At 41.6% G+C, this 19,955-nt stretch overlaps 1 protein-coding gene and 2 non-coding genes across 3 annotated transcripts in view; 2 read left to right on the top strand and 1 right to left on the bottom strand.

Moving 5' to 3' along the window:
• The window catches only part of LOC126199004 (myrosinase 1-like), an 81,042-nt gene that overhangs the window by 36,952 nt on the left and 24,135 nt on the right, over positions 1-19,955 (top strand). Inside the window, exons 6-8 of the mRNA XM_049935683.1 lie at positions 3,188-3,282; positions 6,000-6,147; positions 16,150-16,298. Of these exons, the coding sequence (XP_049791640.1) occupies positions 3,188-3,282; positions 6,000-6,147; positions 16,150-16,298 (392 nt within the window). The remainder of the gene's footprint in view (positions 1-3,187; positions 3,283-5,999; positions 6,148-16,149; positions 16,299-19,955) is intronic.
• Trnai-uau (transfer RNA isoleucine (anticodon UAU)) lies at positions 4,398-4,471 on the top strand. Its single transcript has one exon. It is a non-coding gene; the product is annotated as a tRNA-Ile (tRNA).
• Positions 8,365-8,439, bottom strand: Trnas-cga (transfer RNA serine (anticodon CGA)). Its single transcript has one exon. It is a non-coding gene; the product is annotated as a tRNA-Ser (tRNA).

Genomic DNA, 19,955 nt, shown 5'->3' with positions numbered 1-19,955 from the left:
AGGAAATGAATTCCATTTGGGCCACATCAAAGAAATTCGAAGACTGAGGACACAAAAAACATGTGTATCAGTCCCTGGTGACCATACGTGACCGACGGGGAAGCAGGCTGAAGAGAGTGCAGCGCTGGCACTCGTGATTTTGTGATACACATTCCACAGCAACAGATCCCCACCAGTCTCTGGCCAGGACAAAAAGCGGCAGGTCTATGACACGTGGTGAGATCACGCACCCACGCTCTTTGTGTGTTATGAGAGGAGGAAAACTCCTCTCCCTCCACTGAACCAATAAGAATCAAGTCTGCTGCTCTCTCCCCCTGCCCCCTCTTAACTCTAGAGCCTCGTTGTATCTTCCCTGTCCGTTGCAGTTACAGGAAGGAACAGCAGCACCAGAGTCATCCTATGGAAAAACTGTTTGAGATCAGGGTATTTCATTCTTAAGTCACTTACCTGGCTGTATTCCAGTCCATTCCCGAACAATTTTGTTCTTCCTTGTTCCATCGATCACTTAAAGAACATCTTCTGTTATCGTATGTTCCTTTGCAATTACCTTCTTTGTAGTTATACTTTTCTGTCGAACTTCTGTAAGTGGCCTGTCTAGAGACGTCCATTCCTCTTTCACTGGATTGCCTGTTGTGGCATTCATTATCGAGTATCTACCGGGTGATCAAAAAGTTAGTATAAAATTGAAAACTTAATAAACCACGGAATAATGTAGATAGAGAAGTAAAAATTGACACACCTGCTTGGACTGACATAGGGTTTTCTTAGAACAAAAAAAAATAGTTTTGCTAGATGCGTGAAAGATCTCTTGCGCGCTTCGTTTGGTGATGATCGTGTGCTCAGCCGCCACTTCCGTAATGCTTGGCCTCCCAGGTCTCCAGACCTCAGTCCGTGCGATTATTGGCTTTGGGGTTACCTGAAGTCGCAAGTGTATCGTGATCGACCGACATCTCTAGGGATGCTGAAAGAAAACATCCGACGCCAATGCCTCACCATAACTCCGGACATGCTTTACAGTCTGTTCAACTGCTCTTCCAAGTCCTTTGCTGTCTCTGACAGAATTACAATTTCATCGGCGAACCTTAAAGTTTTTATTTCTTCTCCATGGATTTTAATACCCACTCTGAATTTTTCTTTTGTTTCCTTTTCTGCTTGCTCAATATACAGATTGAATAACATCGGGGAGAGGCTACAACCCTGTCTCACTCCCTTCCAAACCACTGCTTGACACACGTGCTTGGACTGACATAGGCTTTTCTTAGAACAAAAAAAAAAAAAAAAATAGTTTTGCTAGACGCGTGAAAGATCTCTTGTGCGCCTCGTTTGGTGATGATCGTGTGCTCAGCCGCCACTTCCGTAATGCTAATGCTTCTATTTCGTGTCCCTCGACTCTTATAACTGCAATCTGGTTTCTGTACAAATTGTAAATAGCTTTTAGCTCCCTGTATTTTACACCTACCACCTTCAAAATTTGAAAGAGAGTATTCCAGTCAACATCAAAAGCTTTCTCTAAGTCTACAGATGCTAGGAACGTAGGTTTGCCTTTCCTTAATCTAGCTTCTAAGGTAAGTCGTAGGGTCAGTATTGCCTCATGTGTTCCAATATTTCTACGGAATCCAAACTGATCTTCCCCGAGGTCGGCTACTACTAGTTTTTCCATTCGTCTGTAAAGAATTCGTGTTAGTATTTTGCAGCCGTGACTTATTAAACTGATAGTTAGTTAGTTTTCACATCTGTCAACACCTGCTGTCTTTGGGATTGGTATTATTATATTCTTCTTGAAGTCTGAGGGTATTTCGCCTGTCTCATACATCTTGCTCACCAGATGGTAGAGTTTTGTCAGGACTGGCTCTCCAAAGGCTGCCAGTAGTTCTAATGGAATGATGTCTACTGCCTCTATATACTCCTTCCACCTTTCTGCTTTCCCTCCTTTGCATAGAACTGGGTTTCCATCTGAGCTCTTGATATTCATACAAGTGGCTCTCTTTTCTCCAAAGGGCTCTTTAATTTTCCTGGAAGAAGTATCTATCTTACCCCTAGTGAGATAAGCCTCTACGTCCTTACATTTTGTCCTCTAGCCATTCCTGCTTAGTCATTTTGCACTTCCTGTCGATCTCATTTTTGAGACGTAATCCAGCTGAAATTGTCCCTTGTTTTCAGACCTTTTCAAAGCATACCTTTCCCTCCCCTGATTCTGGGACAGTTTACTCGCCTTTACTGCCTGAAATTAGTTGTAGAAGTCTAGCATTCTTTTCTATCATTACTACTATCAATCCCGTTTACTCCAGTGACTCCTCCTTCTATTCGTTTCATTATTACAGACCTACAATAACCGTCATTAATGGATTTTCATATCCCCTTCCATAGTGAATTACACATCAGACAACCTCATACCCTTTTTCTATCTCTACATCTTCTGACTGAGACATGGGCATATACACCTGAACTATTTTTGTTGGCGTTGGTTTGCTTTTGATTGTGATGAGAAGTATCCTAGCACTTTTCGGACTCTTGCTCTCCTCTTGCCATGTCGTGTTACCCTTTCGTTGGTCATTTAATCCTTTCGTCATGGTTAACTTCCCTTGCCAGTTGCCTCCCTGCGCCACCGCCCTCTTCTCCCCCCCCCCCCCCCAAATAAAAGATCCGAATCAGTGAGTAATCCTGAATCTTTTGCGGTTGGAGAGATCACCAAGTTACTTATTCAGTTATAGATATCATGTCATTGTGAACAAACTTTATGTGCCTGTAATGATACGGTTTCCATTGCCTTCTGCATCGTCGTGTCATTGATTGTCGGAGACTCTCCTAACTTTCAGAGTCAGTTTACCACTTCAAGGGCAATAGTGTACGGACGCCGAGATGGTTTGTTTCAACAGCTGGTACTCGTACTCCTTCTACGTGACCACGACGTAGACTCAAAGTTTTTTTTCAAGTACTGAACATTACGTTTACGAAAACAACAGTGTTTACTAACGTCAGAGTTAAACTGAGTATTTGATTATATTACAGCCGTATTAGCCGTGCACTCTTTTTCAAGCACTGATCATAGTAACCCACTTCGATCGGAGTCATAATTTCGGGCCACGAATGACGATGATATTCGCAGCTGTGGAGTGATTAGGCAGTCGCCTTCGATTTGCTAGATTAATGAATTGAGCGATAAAACTTGGTATTTTTCTTATTTCAGGTTACGTGGGCATCACGCTGAACAGCGACTGGAACGAACCAGCCAGCAACTCAACCGAAGACATCGAAGCAGCCGAACGCGCCCGCCAGTTCCAGGTACTGTTCACTTTCAACGAAAAGTCCTCTCAGAGAAGCGTCTCTTAATTCTGTACCTGTCAGAGACGCCGCGTTACTTCAGACTTGGTCTTTCGAACGGGAGTCAGTGGCGAGCAAACTACTGCTATTACTCCACCATTTTTTTTTCTTCCTCAGACAAGGAAGTTCTCATTCAGACGTGTCATGTGTATGGCAAGTCCATTCCATTGCGTCTTTTGTCGTACCATTATTCCACGCAAGTCCATTTCCATTGTAACTATCGACCAGCTTCTGAAAATATGTTTTAATCATCCTGAACCAATATCACTACCTAAGAATTTTAAAAGCTTGTCATTTATACGAAGAAAGTAACTTGCTCTCGAAAGAACAGTTACTGTTGATGACCGTGCAGCTTTTCCCTGGAATAAATGATGACTAACTGACAATTTCTGCTGCCGACAGGCGTTGTTGATATACCTCGATGTGGACAGCTGAAAATGTGTGCCCCGACCGGGACTCGAACCCGGGATCTCCTGTTTACATTGCAGACGCTCTATCCATCTGAGCCATCGAGGACACAGATGAATAGCGCGACTGCAGGGACTTATCCCTTGCACGCTTCCCGTGAGACTCACATTCCCAACTGTCCACAATTGCCGGCCGGGGTGGCCAAGCGGTTAAAGGCGCTACAGTCTGGAACCGCGCGGCCGCTACGGTCGCAGGTTCGAATCCTGCCTCGGGCATGGATGTGTGTGATGTCCTTAGGTTAGTTAGGTTTAAGTAGTTCTAAGTTCTAGGGGACTGATGACCTTAGAAGTTAAGTCCCATAGTGCTCAGAGCCATTTGAACCATTTTTTTGTCCACAATTCTACATGTATTGTACCTTATAGACATTTGCCCACACACTCATCACTCGCGCACGCTTTTGCGATTCCCGTAAGAGTTTGGGCAACCTGTGCGCATTCGCACAGACGAAGGTCAATGGCTGGGTAGCCTTTAACTATATATACGAAGACAGTGGGTGGGAAAATGTCTATAATGTACAATACATATGTAGAATTGTGGATAGTTGGGAATGTGAGTCCCACGGGAGGCGTGCAATGGATAAGTCCCTGCAGTCGCACTATTCATCTGTGTCCTCGGTGGTTCAGATGGATAGAGCGTCTGCCATATAAGCAGGAGATCCCGGGTTCGAGTCCCGGTCGGGGCACACATTTTCAGCTGTCCACATCGAGGTATATCAACAACACCTGTCGGCAGCAGAGGTTGTCAGTTAGTCATCATTTAGCTTGTCATTTGTCTCCGTAATACCAATCACGTTAAAATTAAGGAGAAAGGCATTACGACTTGTTAACACAACGATTACCAAGCATCATCTGAACGTAACTGGGCTCTTTGAAATCTGGTGTTACTCTACATTTCCTGTGTATCGTAGAGTTAGAAACCAGTGGCACGTCATTAATGAGGGTGGTGACGTAAGCGGCACATCAAGTGATACCTCCCCACCTCATTTTTCAAATTTGGAAGGAAAATTACATATAAATGCTGATACGTTACGTATCTAAAGAGAAACAGAGACTTTTTGAATAATCCACTGTCAGTAACACGTGATGATATTTTATTTATTTGTTTGTTTCTTGGACTCGCATTCGGGAGGACGACGGTTCAATCCCGTCTCCAGCCATCCTGATTTAGGTTTTCCGTGATTTCCCTAAATCGTTTCAGGCAAATGCCGGGATGGTTCCTTTGAAAGGGCACGGCCGATTTCCTTCCCAACCCTTCCCTAACCCGAGCTTGCGCTCCGTCTCTAATGACCTCGTTGTCGACGGGACGTTAAACACTAACCACCACCACCTGTTTGTTTCAGGAAGATAGTGGATCATAACCCCGCAGCTACTGTTAATATATGGCTAAACTCGAGTTTTTAAATACTATTCACGTTTCGTTATGATATCATGTGAGTAAAAATTAGACGTTACAGATGTGCAACACAGTTTAAATATAAGATTGAACGTCTATTTTGTATCAGGACCAGTAACGCAATTCTGTACTGTGAAACAAATTATTCTTTACTTATCTGCGGACATTGCAAGTGAATCACTCAAACTATAATTCAGCCCAAACTAGGAGTAGGTCTTCAGCTTGCAATTTTTGCTATTCTTAATAATTAGCAACCAATGCTGTACTATCGCAATAAAGTCATGAAATGTTCAATTGACTTTTATTAGAACATGTTACGCGTTTCGGGATTACACCCATCTACAGACATCACAAACTTTAACACCTTCCTAACCAACCAGGCGTACAGCCTTGACCACTCCAATAAAGTGTCGAATAACAAATGACTGCGAGACAAGCGTGTGAACCGTACACTATGGCGGTGGACAGAATTGTAGTGGCATTTAGTGCAACTGTGACATCGTTAACCCACCTTACAGCTCACATAGAATTCTAAGTTCCGGCCTTTTTTCTTAGTACGTGTCGACACCTTGCTATCTGAAGCGTCTCCGAGCCCGAGGATGATGTTTCAGGGATCCACGCTTTTGCAGTATTACAGAGGAAGGCAGTAGGCGCCTTGGAGCCAAATTTCAAACCTATGTGACGTAGTGACCCTTCAGTTGTGTCCCACAGAATACATCCAGAAAATGAATTGATCGCCAGGCACAGTACAGCTGGAGATAAACTGTGGCACCAATACACGTGGTAATGTATAGTGCATTTGTCTCTTTGCTCCTCAGGTTGGACTCTACGCTCACCCTATCTTCACCGAGGAGGGCGACTACCCTCCAGTGATGCGGGAGCGTGTGGACGCCAACAGCGCCGCAGAGGGGAGGCCACGCTCCAGGCTGCCTTCTTTCACCAGTGACGAAGTCGCCTACATCAAGGGTTAGTTACTTAATTACCTAGTTACATGTGCCACAGATAACTAGAACGAATTTTTTTGTCCAAAAGATATGCAATGAGTAGATTCACAGAATGTGCGTAGATGATCAGTTTCGGTTAATGGTTACATGCTGCCCGTTTACGTGTTCCACCATGGCATACTGGCCTAAATTTAGCGCTAGTGAACTGATTGTTTTTGAGTCACACTCGTGCAAGTAAACGCAGCACTAGCTTTTTTTACAGGATATTAGTTCCTAAATAACAACTGGATCATGGAAGAGGGGGACTTCACCTGAGGAAATGATACGTGGTTAGATTTAAGACTTGCTGTGCGAAGTGTTACACATTCCATGTTTTTGGGAAAAAGATCATACATTTTAGTTGATGCATATTGAACTAGTTGATGAGGCACCGAGAGTTTAAAGGGTGAGTAATAAGGGACATTACTTTCTTCTACTGCTGTATGTGTGGATATTGCTGATCTGCTCTAATTGTGGTGGATTACTTACGAGGAATTTCTATTAGCGAATATTTTTGTTCTGAAGATGCAGTTAAAATGTCCCACTTCTTGCAGAGGTACCTATATCAAGAAGATATATAACTTTTACTGGTCGCTCTTTTGCAATCAATACTTCGTTTCTAAGCGACAAGTTTGTCCACGAAATTACTCCATAAGACGTTACTGAATGGAAATGTACAAAATACGTGAGATACTTGAACTGATTGTTTCCAATACGAAGAATGAAAGTGGGTAAACGTAATTGTTTGAGCGGAGCAGTAATTTTTATCTTATAGTTCAACTTTTCATCAGTATGTAAGGCAAAAATTATAAAAATTCTACACTTTTTACTGATTCTTGTACATGTGCTACATCGATTGCTTGTATGACACTAAATATAGTGTAGAACTGTATAAAATATTTTTTCTCAGAATTTAAGGAGCGTTCATTTCAGGAGAAACTCTTGCAATTATTTGAAGAAAAAGTGCTCAAGAATTACTTCTGTTACTTCCTCTCTAATGGGATTTATTGTAATACCAGTATAGTTTGCAGAAAATGCAAATCCTTCCTGGTGACTTTTCAGTGTAATGTCATTTGCATGTATAAGGAAAAAGATCAGACCAAAAATTAAAACCTGTGGAACTCTCTTCGCGATTTCTCCTTCGTCTTCCAACATTGACTCAATTATTCAGCACAGTTTGGTAGTCCCCACCAAGCTACGTGTTCTCAGCACACATAGTTTCACTATATGCTAGTGAACGTATTTTGGCATCTTTAAAGGAGAATGTTTCCATTGCGAATAAGTGTTAGCAGGTCTCCAACATACATTATTATCGACTGCATGTCCTGCATGACAGCTTACAGTTCCCAGGTTTGTGCTTGACACGTCATTTACTTCTAGTCCTGCGTTAGCTCTATATCCATTCTCCTGGAGATGCTAGTTCCACAGCATAAAGAAGCAAGATTATTCTGTGGAGTTATCGGAGGCAAACTGGAGTGGGTGGTCATTACTTATAGAGCCCGAGAGCAGTAATTTAGGCCACATTGACACACCGAACATAGAGGTGTCTTGTGGCAGCTTGGGGCTCAGTTCTAAATATGTAGCTATTGTTACACTCCAGTGTGTCCCAATGGAAGCTATAGAATACAATTGTAATTGTCGTAATTTGCAACACTTTTCTCATTTCAGAATTCTAAAATGATTTTTTGTCCACCATAGGCTCTCAGAAAATGTTATACAGATGAGCTTTATTACGTCACGTAGTACATTCCTAACCGGATTCGGCCTGTGGCCATTTTAGAATGCAGCTGCATCGGAAAAACGTGTCTCGTTGTATTTAAAAAATTACAATGACAGGAATTTCACCGACGCTACTGCATTTGAAAGTGGTCACACGAGGAATATGGTGAGTAGCGTACTACGTGATGCCACGAAGTTTCCTAGCATAGAAATTTGTAGCAGCAAACCGTAGGGAGAACAATGCTATTTTAATTCAGAAATTGCTTCAAGGCAGTGAATCCACATATGAGTAAATTAATTTTGTTAAGTTGTTTTCAAATGTGATTTTAGGGCTTGAAATTTCAAGAGGCACAGTGAAGGTGAAACAGAAACAATTACGTTCTAAGCCCATCTATCACAATGTTTCCATGGTCTAACGTTTGTTCCGAGCAGAAGATATAACATTAATATTACATGAAACTTCCTGGCGGATTAAAACTGTGTGCCGGACCGAGACTCGAACTCGGGACCTTTGCCTTTCGCGGGCAAGTGCTCTACCAACTGAGCTATCCAAGCACGACTCACGCCCCCTCCTAACAGATTTACTTCTGCCAGTATCTCGTCTCCTGCCTTCCAAACTCAGTGAGGACGTGGCGTGAGTCGTGCTTGGGTAGCTCAGTTGGTAGAGCACTTGCCTGCGAAAGGCAAAGGTCCCGAGTTCGAGTCTCGGACCGGCACACAGTTTTAATCTGCCAGGAAGTTTCATATCAGCGCGCACACTCCGCTGCAGACTGAAAATCTCATTCTGTTAATATTACATAATTAAATATATTTTATGAACTATAGAAGTGCTGAATTATTATTGGTACAAAAGAAGGGTATGACTAAGCTTTTATGTCATATTTCTCAAACATACAAGAAGAATACATGTCGATACGAGTTCTTCTACATTAATCCGTGTCCACATATCTACATATGCTCTCTGGATGAACTTACAATGGTTTCATACAAAATAAGCTACAAGAGCATACCTCGGTACAAACAGTGAAGAACCTACTACAAAGTCTCCCTTCCTCTTCCTAAAAAATTTAAAAATCTCAGATTCTCAAATCGAACTCACCGCGGTCCTGTCACACTGACATAAGTATCTATTTGAAGAGAATAAGAGTATGTTACGGATACTGATTAGTACGACATTCTCCCCAGGTTAATTCCATGACATCTCAAAATTGTTTCACGCTTCACTGATTTTCACTGGGTAGCTGAGAATGAATATACCTCTTGTTTCTAAAAGTAGCACTGCACCTTCAGTTTTGTACTTTCAGTTCGAATAAGCTTTTTTTAAATTTTTTTCGTGTTACCAGCCCTTGTCAAGAACTTTATATAATATTTGGCGTTTCTTCCCGTACTATTTGAGACAAGAATGCTCTACCAGTGTCATCAAATATTCTCATAATCCCATAACTTTGTCGTGTTTCTAGTTACGAAATTATGGGATTGGATCAACGTTAGTGGGTCCTACATCGCAACCACAAGGATCCACACACAGCAGTGCAATTATGCACACAGTTTTCAGCCTTTGTATGGGCCCCCATTTTTAAGTGATTTCCACTGTCTGATCAAAAGTATCCGGACACAACTAAGTAATGCAGAATTCAGCACTAGATGTCACGAGCCGCGGGCATGGTCAGTATTATAGGAGACGAGGAAGATTTCAATGTCAGCAGAGGAAGAGTAACAGTAGACGGATCGGTCAGGAGAGCTAATTAATTTCAGACGTTGACTAGTCATTGGATAACGCCTGTGCAGCAAGTCCATTAGGAACATTTCTAGCCTTAGGAAGCTGCTCAGGTGGACTGTCAGTAATGTGATCTTGAAGTGGAAACGCGAAAGAGCAACCACAGATAAACCAAGATCAGACAGACCTCTGTATGTACCGAGACTGTCGATCTTTGGAGAGGATGACTTAAATGAACCTATCAACTTAAATGAACCTATTGACTTAAATGAACCTATTCCTCTTACATGTGATCAGAACAAGGCATCACTCGTGAGTGCCAAGGTGTTACCAGTAGTCCAGATAGGACAACTGCTACGAAGAGAAAGTTAAAAAGAATGGGGCCCACAGTAGAGCAACTCCTCATGAAACGTATATTTCTCTAGTCAATGTTAAGCGACAGTTCAGTTGATGTAAGGAGCAACACCCCAGGACAGTGAATGACTACTGGAGACGAGTGGTTTGGAGAGATCAGTAACTCTATAGCCTGTAGCAATCCGGTGAAAGGGTCTGGATTTGGCGAATGCCTGCACAAATCAAACTTCCGTCAAGCATAGTGTCAACAGTAAAGTACGAAGGAGGTTCTGTAATGGTATAGAGGTGTTTCTCATGGCTAGCACGCGGTCCCCTTATTGAGTTTAATTACGTGCTAAATGATATGTAAGAATTTTCCCAAGCTGTGTAGTGCATACAGCAGAAGAACAGTTCAGAGAATGTGATATTGGCATGACTAGACTCTCTGTTTTGCGAAAATTGACATAATTTCCTTGGAGATAGTCTACAATCACTGGATTTAAAAAATATTTACTATCGAGACGTATCATAAATGTTTTTTAATGCAGCCTGTTATAAAGCAGTATCTGTGAGTCAATGGTTCCTGGACAATTACCTCCCTGAAATTGGTTGAACTGCCTGGGGCCCTGACATGAACCCCAAGGATCGTTTTTGGGATGACTTGGCACGTCGACTTGCCTCCAGACACCAGCCTCCAACATCATTACCTTCTGTATCTTCCACTCTTGAGGAAGAATGAGTTATCATTCCTTCACAGACGTTCATACACCTCATTAAAAGTGTCGCTAGCAGAATTCAAGCCATCACAAAGGCGGAGAAAGTACACACTCTTTTAGTAATATTAACTAACAGGTATCAGTTAATTATCTAGTTGCAAGATGCATAGATAATTCGAATGAGTCTTTTATAGAAATACATCTACCCATTTCATAGAAAACATGAATCAGTTTACCGGATACGTATTATTTTTAGGGTTCTGTTCCCAGTCTGTAGAGACAGAACACTTACAGGATTAGTTTGTTGTCCGCCTGTCTATCAGGCTGTCCGTCTGATTTGACGACACATTTTCCATGGAATGGGTAGTTGTATCAATTTGACATTTACGTCACATACTAAGGACTGCGGTACCGTGGTAGTGTAAAACACTTAAGCTCGAAAGTCAGTGCAGTCATATGACACGGCCTTTTATGTCACAGTTTTCACACTCGCAAACTCATTCATCAAAACCTACAGGTTACTTCCCGTTCGCATAGAGCCATGACTAATAGCTTCAGTAAAGTAAAAAATCGGAATTTTTTTAATTTGTGGTTGTTGTTGTTGTTGTTGTGGTCTTCAGTCCTGAGACTGGTTTGATGCAGCTCTCCATGCTACTCTATCCTGTGCAAGCCTCTTCATCTCCCAGTACCTACCGCAACCTACATCCTTCTGAATCTGCTTAGTGTATTCATCTCTTGGTCTCCCTCTATGGTTTCTACCCTCCAAGCTGCCCTCCAATACTAAATTGGTGATCCCTTAATGCCTCAGAACACGTCCTACCAACCGATACCTTCTTCTAGTCAAGTTGTGCCACAAACTTCTCCCCAATCCTATTCAATACTTCCTCATTAGTTTTGTGATCTACCCATCTAATCTTCACCATGCTTCTGTAGCGCCACATTTCAAAAGCTTCTATTCTCTTCTTCTCCAAACTATTTATCGTCCATATTTCACTTCTATACATGGCTACACTCCATACAAATACTTTCAGAAATGACTTCCTGACACTTAAATCTATACTCGATGTTAACAAATTTCCCTTCTTCAGAAACGCTTTCCTTGCCATTGCCAGTCTACATTTCATATCCTCTCTACTTCGACCATCATCAGTTATTTTGCTCCCCGAATAGCAAAACTCCTTTACTACTTTGTGTCTCATTTCCTAATCTAATTCCCTCAGCATCACCCGACTTAATTCGACTACATTCCATTATCCTCGGTTTGCTTTTGTTGGTGTTCATCTTATATCCTCCTTTCAAGACACTATCCGTTCCGTTCAACTGCTCTTCCAAGTCCTTTGCTGTCTCTGACAGAATTACAATGTCGTCGGCGAACCTCAAAGTTTTTATTTCTTCTCCATGGATTTTAATACCTACTCCGAATTTTCCTTTTGTTTCCTTCACTGCTTGCTCAATATACAGATTGAATACCATCGGGGATAGGCTACAGCCCTGTCTCTCTCCCTTCCCAACCACTGCTTCCCCTTCATGCCCCTCGACTCTTATAACTGCCATCTGGATTCTGTACAAATTGTAAATAGCCTTTCGCTCCCTGTATTTTACCCCTGCCACCTTCAGAATTTGAAAGAGAGAATTCCAGTCAACATTGTCAAAAGCTTTCTCTAAGTCTACAGATGCTAGAAACGTAGGTTTGCCCTTCCTTAATCTAGCTTCTAAGATAAGTCGTAGGGTCAGTATTGACTCACGTGTTGCAACATTTCTACGGAATCCAAACTGATCTTCCCCGAGGTCGGCTTCTACTAGTTTTTCCATTCTTCTGTAAAGAATTCGCGTTAGTATTTTCTAGCTGTGACTTATTAAACTGATAGTTCGGTAATTTTCACATCTGTCAACACCTGCTTTCTTTGGGATTGGAATTATAATATTCTTCTTGAAGTCGGAATTTGTGGTTATCAGATGAAAAAAGAAATGTATACTCTATGGTTTATCTTCTCTTGCATGTAAATACGTACATCTTCTCTTGCTGCATCAACTAAACCATTTAATCATATTTTTGCTGCTACATTTAGAAAGTGACTGTTAAAGCTACTCAAGCCAGTGAATTATCAGTCACAGATTCGTCATTTAGTTTAATTGTGGTATCTTGAACACTGAGTGCTTGACAACCACAGGGAGAATATTTCATATAGTATTAATCATATTATCTGCGTTATTTATTTCTGTCAGGACTTGTATACTTATATACACCTCAATGACTTTCCTCAGAATGCTAAAGAATTTTATCGTGAAAGGGACGTAGCGTCACGTCTTGACTTAAATGAACTTATTCCTCTCACGTCAGATTTTAATTCCCTTATTTACACTAGGCTTACTTGTTTTTAACCGATATTCTGGATAACATTTTAGGAAAGCAACTTTCGAATATTGACACACATTTACTGTGGAACAAACTTAATTTTACATTGGCATCTCTCCCTATATATACCTCATCCAGTACGGTCTCTATTATCTCACTCTTAAAGAATTGTATCCTGTTCTCACTAATAAGCCTCACTGCCTTGTATGAACCTGGCTCAGGTCGTAAGGTGTCACAATGTATATTTCCATTAAATATCCGCCATGATCAGATAGTACATTAACAACTGGGTACACAATAATTTTTTCAGCCTGAGCATTGTGTATGAATATGTCATCATTCCATGTCCTACTACTTTGTTGCGCACGAGTTGGAAAACTAGATTAAAACACCCAATTGATGATCTAGCTTATTTTTCCTGCTCGTCTCTCTTAATAAATCTACACTGAAATCCACACAAACCTTTGTTTCTTCTTATCTGATACGTAGCTCAATAAGGCATCTATATTGTTCAAAAATAGCTGAAAGTTTCCTAAAGGATATCTGTAGGCTGTTGCAATTATCAGACGAGTGTGTTGCAGTAACACTCACGAGCACGTGCTTCTAGGTTCTGACCGAAATAAAAACCATTTATTTCAATATTTCAGACTTTGTGTCCGACTTGTACGTCTGTGACAAAGAACTACTTTCCTCACGTTAACTCTACACGAAAGCAATGCTAGAGTGTAATCCCTGATACTGAACTTCTCCATCCCTGTCGTTATGTGGTGTTCAGACAGGCACAGAACATTTATCTTGTTTTTCAACCCTCTAGAGTTCTGACGAAACAAATTAATTTTAATTTTCTAGGAACTATTACATATATTATGGTCTTGTTCCGTTCTAACGTCTGTCTCTAACCTGAAGCTAATCAAAGAAATTTGCTCCTTTGACTCCATAACTATAGAGATTTTGTCTCGTGTGCTTGTAGCCCCCCTTACACTTCCTGCAAGATGCTCGGTTAATCTTCCCTTCCTCTTCCCCTTCCCCACCCCCTCCCCTTCCTATTGAGGCGCAGGCCGTGATTTGTGTATCCACATTTCCGAATTACACCAACGTACATGGCACAGATATGAGACTTCATTTATTTCAGTCATAAGCAATACGCTCAGCTCTTTGTTAAAACGGCTGACAGCTGTGTTAACTCAGAGTTTGTCATGGTGCTGTGAAACCTCGTCAGATCACACACGACTGTACGCTGTTGCTTCTCCTGTATGCTCCAGATCATCTTTGATGCTATACTCTAAATCGGTAGCCAGGCTGTTTCCTCCTCCTCCTACTCCATCAAAACCTCTGACCCGATAGTTGTGATCCCGTATTTTACACCTAGCTTTTCCTTAAGCAATTAGTCCACGCCTCTCCCATGATTGCTGCCTAACATTAAAAATCTTTCCTTTTTACTTGACTTTACTAATACCTAGCCTTAGAGTCTACTACATCCTACTTACAAGGGAACCTCCCCATCGCACCCTCATCAGATTTAGTTATAAGTTGGCACAGTGGATAGGCCTTGAAAAACTAAACACAGATCAATCGAGAAAACAGGAAGAAGTTGTGTGGAACTATGAAAAAAAAAGCAAAATATACAAACTGAGTAGTCCATGCGCAACATAGGCAATATCAAGGACAATATGGGCCCAGGAGCACCGTGGTCCCGTGGTTAGCGTGAGCAGCTGCAGAACATGAAGTCCTTGGCTCAAGTCTTCCCTCGAGTGAAAAGTTTACATTCTTTATTTTCGCAAAGTTAAGATCTGTCCGTTCGTTCATTGACGTCTCTGTTCACTGTAATAAGTTTAGTTCTGTATTTTGCGACCGCACCGCAAAACCGTGCGATTAGTAGACGAAAGGACGTGCCTCTCCAATGGGAACCGAAAACATTTGATCGTAAGGTCATAGATCAACCGATTCTTCCAAAGGAAAACACATCTCATATATTCTATACGACACTGGTGGCGGCATGTGCGTCACATGATAGGAATATGTTGTAGACCCACCTAACTTGTACACTTGGCGAATGGGTAAAAAGATTCTTCTACCTTGCCGGATTTAGGTTTTCTTGTGGATGTGATAATCACTCCCAAAAAAAGTGATGAAAACATAAGAGTTTGTCACATAAACTGAAAATAAAAAATTAAGATTTCCAGCCGGGGGAAGTCTTGAACCACCGTCCTCTCGTTCCGCAGCTGCTCACGCTAACCACGGAACCACGACGCTACTGAGCCCACAGTTTCCTTGATATTACCTATCTGGCGCATGGACTACTCAGTGTATATTTTGCTTATTTTTTCGTAGTTCCACACAAGTTCTTCCTGTTTTCTCGATTGATCTGTGTTCAGTTTTTCAAGGCCTATCCACTGTGCCAACTTATAACTAAATCTGAGGGGGGTGCGATGGGGATTTTCCCTTGTTAGCCAAAAAGAACTGGCTGAAAAATCTTCTTTTACTTCAGGTGACAAGTCAAACAGAATGCTAACCGAATTTTCAATGTAATTTCTGAGGTTTTCTCCTTTTGCGTATTACTTCTCACCTACTCCAAAGTGCCCACTATCTCTTTCTCCCTTCAACATATCTAATTCACAATATGCCACTTACAATTCTGCCTGAAGGGCACTAGTCTTTCTTCCCTTTTCCACACTTTTTTTTGTGTCTACTACATAATTCACAAATCCGTAGAAGATCCTCATCTGACACTTCATTGGTTTAACCCCAGTCAAACATTAACCCACTACTCTGACACGTTCGTCCCATACCAATTAACCTACGACAAAATCCACAGCTGTCACAAATTATGCTACCCTTACAGCAAATTAAACTATATCAAATAGTACTTCATAAAAAGCTGTTCAGGCTAATTCGGACGAAAGACTAACATACGGAATGTTGTTCTGAGAGCGCAAGTGGCTGAATACTGTTGCTCGGATACTTTGTCAGGACCACTAAAAGCTAGTGTCACTATGGCACGACAAAAGCATGATGTAAATAACTTACACAGTATTTTGAAGGCTGCCTGTTATTACGGATTTATCTCCCATATGCGTCAGAATTCTTCTTGTATTTTGGAAAACGAGCACATTGTGAAGAGTCAGTAATAGTAATACTTTGCAGGAACATCGGATTTCTTCGGTATCAACCATTACACGTCGGTACTCACGGCATCAGGTGAGGCTGGAACCATACCGTCAAAGGACCACGATGCTGGCGTCATCAACTACGGCGACGACTCTTACCCTCACGGCGCTTCTGGCTGGCTCAGGGTAAGACATCTTCCACGATGAGTTGTTGCACATTTTGCTTCGTTACATGGAAAGTGAGCCCTTCATGTTTCTATGTCTCGACCAATGGATTCTTTGGTGTCATGGAAGACATGTAACAACTGTGATCCTAGTATTCAATTCCCAAAGAAAGTCAGTGGCGAATGTGAAACGTCCTCTGAGAAAAATTAATGAATTAATGTGCTGATAAACCTCTTACATTATTTGATTTTCAAACAGCTGAGCAGAACTGAACGTACTGAGACATTTCGCTCTTTCCCTATTCTGATCAACACTAAACTGACACACAATATTTTTAGCGCAACGCAATCTGACTTTCAATAATCCCTACAAAAAAATGGCCCTGACTAACGTTAACCTATACCTTTCACAAGTCACTTACCTCACAAAAATCGTCGTTACTCGAACTACTGCAATACAGCGAGCGCCAATACTGCCAGCTATATAAAAGATTCTACCTACTGAAGGCACTAACTACTGATAGGCACAGTTAGCAAATGAAAGCTTTGGATAGAGAACAAACAATGTATTTACCTTAACAGTGTTCAAAAGTCATATCTATATCAGTCCATGATATCCAATATTACAAATTTACTGTCTCTGTCCAGATCATCCGCTCTCAAAACTCCGCCATCTCACTCCCCACATCCACCACTGCTGGCGGCTCACCTCCAACTGCACAACGCTACGCGCTGTTAACATCTAGCTGCCCAACGCTACAATAGCAAACAACAATGCAAACCAGCCACAGACTGCACACAGCACAGCCAGTGATTTTCATACAGAGCGCTACGTGGCGTTACCAATATAAAAACCTAAACAGCCTACTTACAAATGTCACTCCAGTTGTCTTAAAAAGAAGGATTTGCACTAATATTACATTTTCTTGTTGTTTTCTTTTAGAACACTATTAAGTTTATTTATTTCTTTATTAATATTGTATATGTATTTATTTAGTTTCGAGAAAAGGAGGATTTTGAGTTAGCGCTAGGATACTGTTTACCGAGATGGGTCAATATGTGGAAGAAAATTTTGCATGGTTTTTTCAGAAAATATAATTTCAGCATTCACCTTAATCGACTTAGGAAAAACAATAGAAAAGTTGTATTTGGATTGAGTGGTAGCAGGCATCGTCTGCGGGTGGAATAGCGACCTTAAGAAATACAGTTGTGGGGTAGCTATAAGCCGCTTACAGTTTTCTTTTTTTACTAGTCTGTTTCATCAGATGCGAATATCTTCAGAAATGTAGCAGCCAACGGCCACGCGCTAAATTTACCTGTTTATGCAAAGCGGCAGCGTCAGATATTTGTACACAGCCAAACGCTTACAATGTGTGGCAGTGGCTGCTGAATTTGCATCTGCCGAGCGAAACAGGTAATAATATGTGTGTGTTTTGTGGCTGCATCACAATTTCATTTTAATTCTTGATTACCGAACGTGGACATCAGTCCTCCTCTCCCGGAATGCGAGTTCATTGTGCAATGTTGAGTTATTTGGCCACTACATTCGCTATTATGCCCATTTATAGTTGATACAATCGCATAGGCGAAATGAATTTCACTCGCTTTCTCGTATTCACCTGTTTCACTCGGTAGCAACTATTCCTCATAGACGGCGATCAAAAAGTTTTCATTTGAGGGCGTTGCTATGGTGTATATGCAATATATCGTAACTCTGGTGAGGGTGGATAAGCATCGACATGTAGCCAAAGGATCAGTGTGGTATTGGAGTCTTCCCGAGGTGTGTGCAGTCAACTTGGCAGTGTGAACAAGGAGCAACATGCTGCTTTATTTTCTTAGCTGCCTAAGAACAAACACCGATAGACAAGCACCGGCCAATGGAGAAAGTCTATGGGGCAGCATGTCTGTCGAAATCACCGATGTGGAATGGTACGTCAAGTTCGTTGTTGATCACGATTCGACACAAGACTCTGGCCGATCTGAGAGGCTAATGCTCGAATGTCTACTGTCCGTGCACATTGTAAAAAAGCTATACAATTAGAATACTATTTACGTCAGATACAACTGTCAAACAAAAATAAACTTTACATGGTACTGAGGTGCTTCCTCCGTTGCAGAAAAGAATATTTTACTTCCATCTTATTGCTAAGTTGGGAGGGTATGTTCATCATCCATATGCCTTTACAAGGAGTATGGTTTCACTCATGGTATTGCTCAGCTTAGCCGAAATGTTTAATTCGCTGCTTAAGCAGCGTACCAGGAATGGAGCTTCCACCATTCACAATGCTGCCGACTTTACACAGACTGAATATATTTCAGTCTTATGTAAGCCTGATGAAAAACTGTGAAGAACCCGGAAGATGTTGTCGGATGACATCGTACTCCTACACATCATTAGCGGTTATATAACTGATTAGATTTGCAGTTCTCTGTGGCAGCTAGAAGGAGCATCAAGTGTTGTTCGTGTTGAGTGTTGTTACCATGCCTGTCAGGGTATGTTAAGGGCGTGAACAGCATCAGACGTCGGATGGACACTGTGAAGGAGACGGAGAGGATGCACACTTTTGTGAGAGAGCCTCAAAACAGCAGACGTTTGCAATATTCATCAATATGGATCTCTATTTCATCGGCTTGTCGAACTGTGCAGTATCCATATTTGTCGGGCTTTTGGATGTGGCAGTGACCCGACGAAGGAATGCATAGGAGTGTGATGGCAGGCACACTCGCCGCCACGGTTCCAGGCGAAAATAACTGAACACCACAAGGATCGCCATATTGGCGCCAAGCACATCGCAGCCCTTTCGCATCTGGACCTTCCGGTCGAAAATAAACAATGACCCAGCAACAATCTGTGTCATCCCGCACCAATAGGCCAGTAGGAGCCTGAGTGAAAAATTATTGTCCCATGAATATGTTGCTTTATCACCACAACATATACTACTGCACTTTGAGTGCTCCCCTGAATGTGAAGCATGGACTGCTGACGATCAGGGCCCATGGACTGGGAAAATTACACGTTTATCACAGGGGGCAGAAGCAAAGACTCGTGTGGAGTTATGCTAGGAGCGCTTTCAACATACAACCTTGAGCAATTGGTTAGAAAACCAACTCGAGGTGCGAACATATTAGATATCTTGGCGACAAACAGACCCGATCTTTTTGAGGAAGTTAGTCTAGAAGAAGGTGTTAGCGACCATAATATCGTTGTGGCTTCTATGTCAGCGTAAGTTGCAAAAAAAAAAAAAAAAAAAAAAAAAAAACCAAAGAAACAGCGTAGAGTTTTCTTGTTTTTTGCGAAAGCAAATAAAAGTGCCATTAATGAATATCTTCATAGTCAGCTCCAAGCATTCAACGAGGGGCACAAAGATATTGAGCATCTTCGGTCGGAATTTAAAGGTACTGTCCACCACGTGCTAGAGAAATATGTGCTTAGCAAAAGTATAGGGGAGGGAAAGGATCCACCTTGGTTCAACAAACGTATTAGGAAGTTGGTGAGCAAGCAGAGAATTTTGCACAGTCGTTTTAAACGTGGTCACAAACAGAAGTTACGCGAAATCAAAGCAGCTGTCAAAAGGTTAATGAGAGATTCTTTTAACGAATTTGAAAGCAATATTTATCTGCATATTCTAAAAATAACCCCAAAAAATTTTGGTAGTATGTAAAACCTATGAACGCTACA

This window comes from Schistocerca nitens, chromosome 8 (genome assembly GCF_023898315.1).
Source record: "Schistocerca nitens isolate TAMUIC-IGC-003100 chromosome 8, iqSchNite1.1, whole genome shotgun sequence".
In the NCBI taxonomy this organism is placed as follows: Eukaryota; Metazoa; Arthropoda; class Insecta; order Orthoptera; family Acrididae; genus Schistocerca; species Schistocerca nitens.
This window is presented reverse-complemented; position numbering and strand designations above follow the sequence as displayed.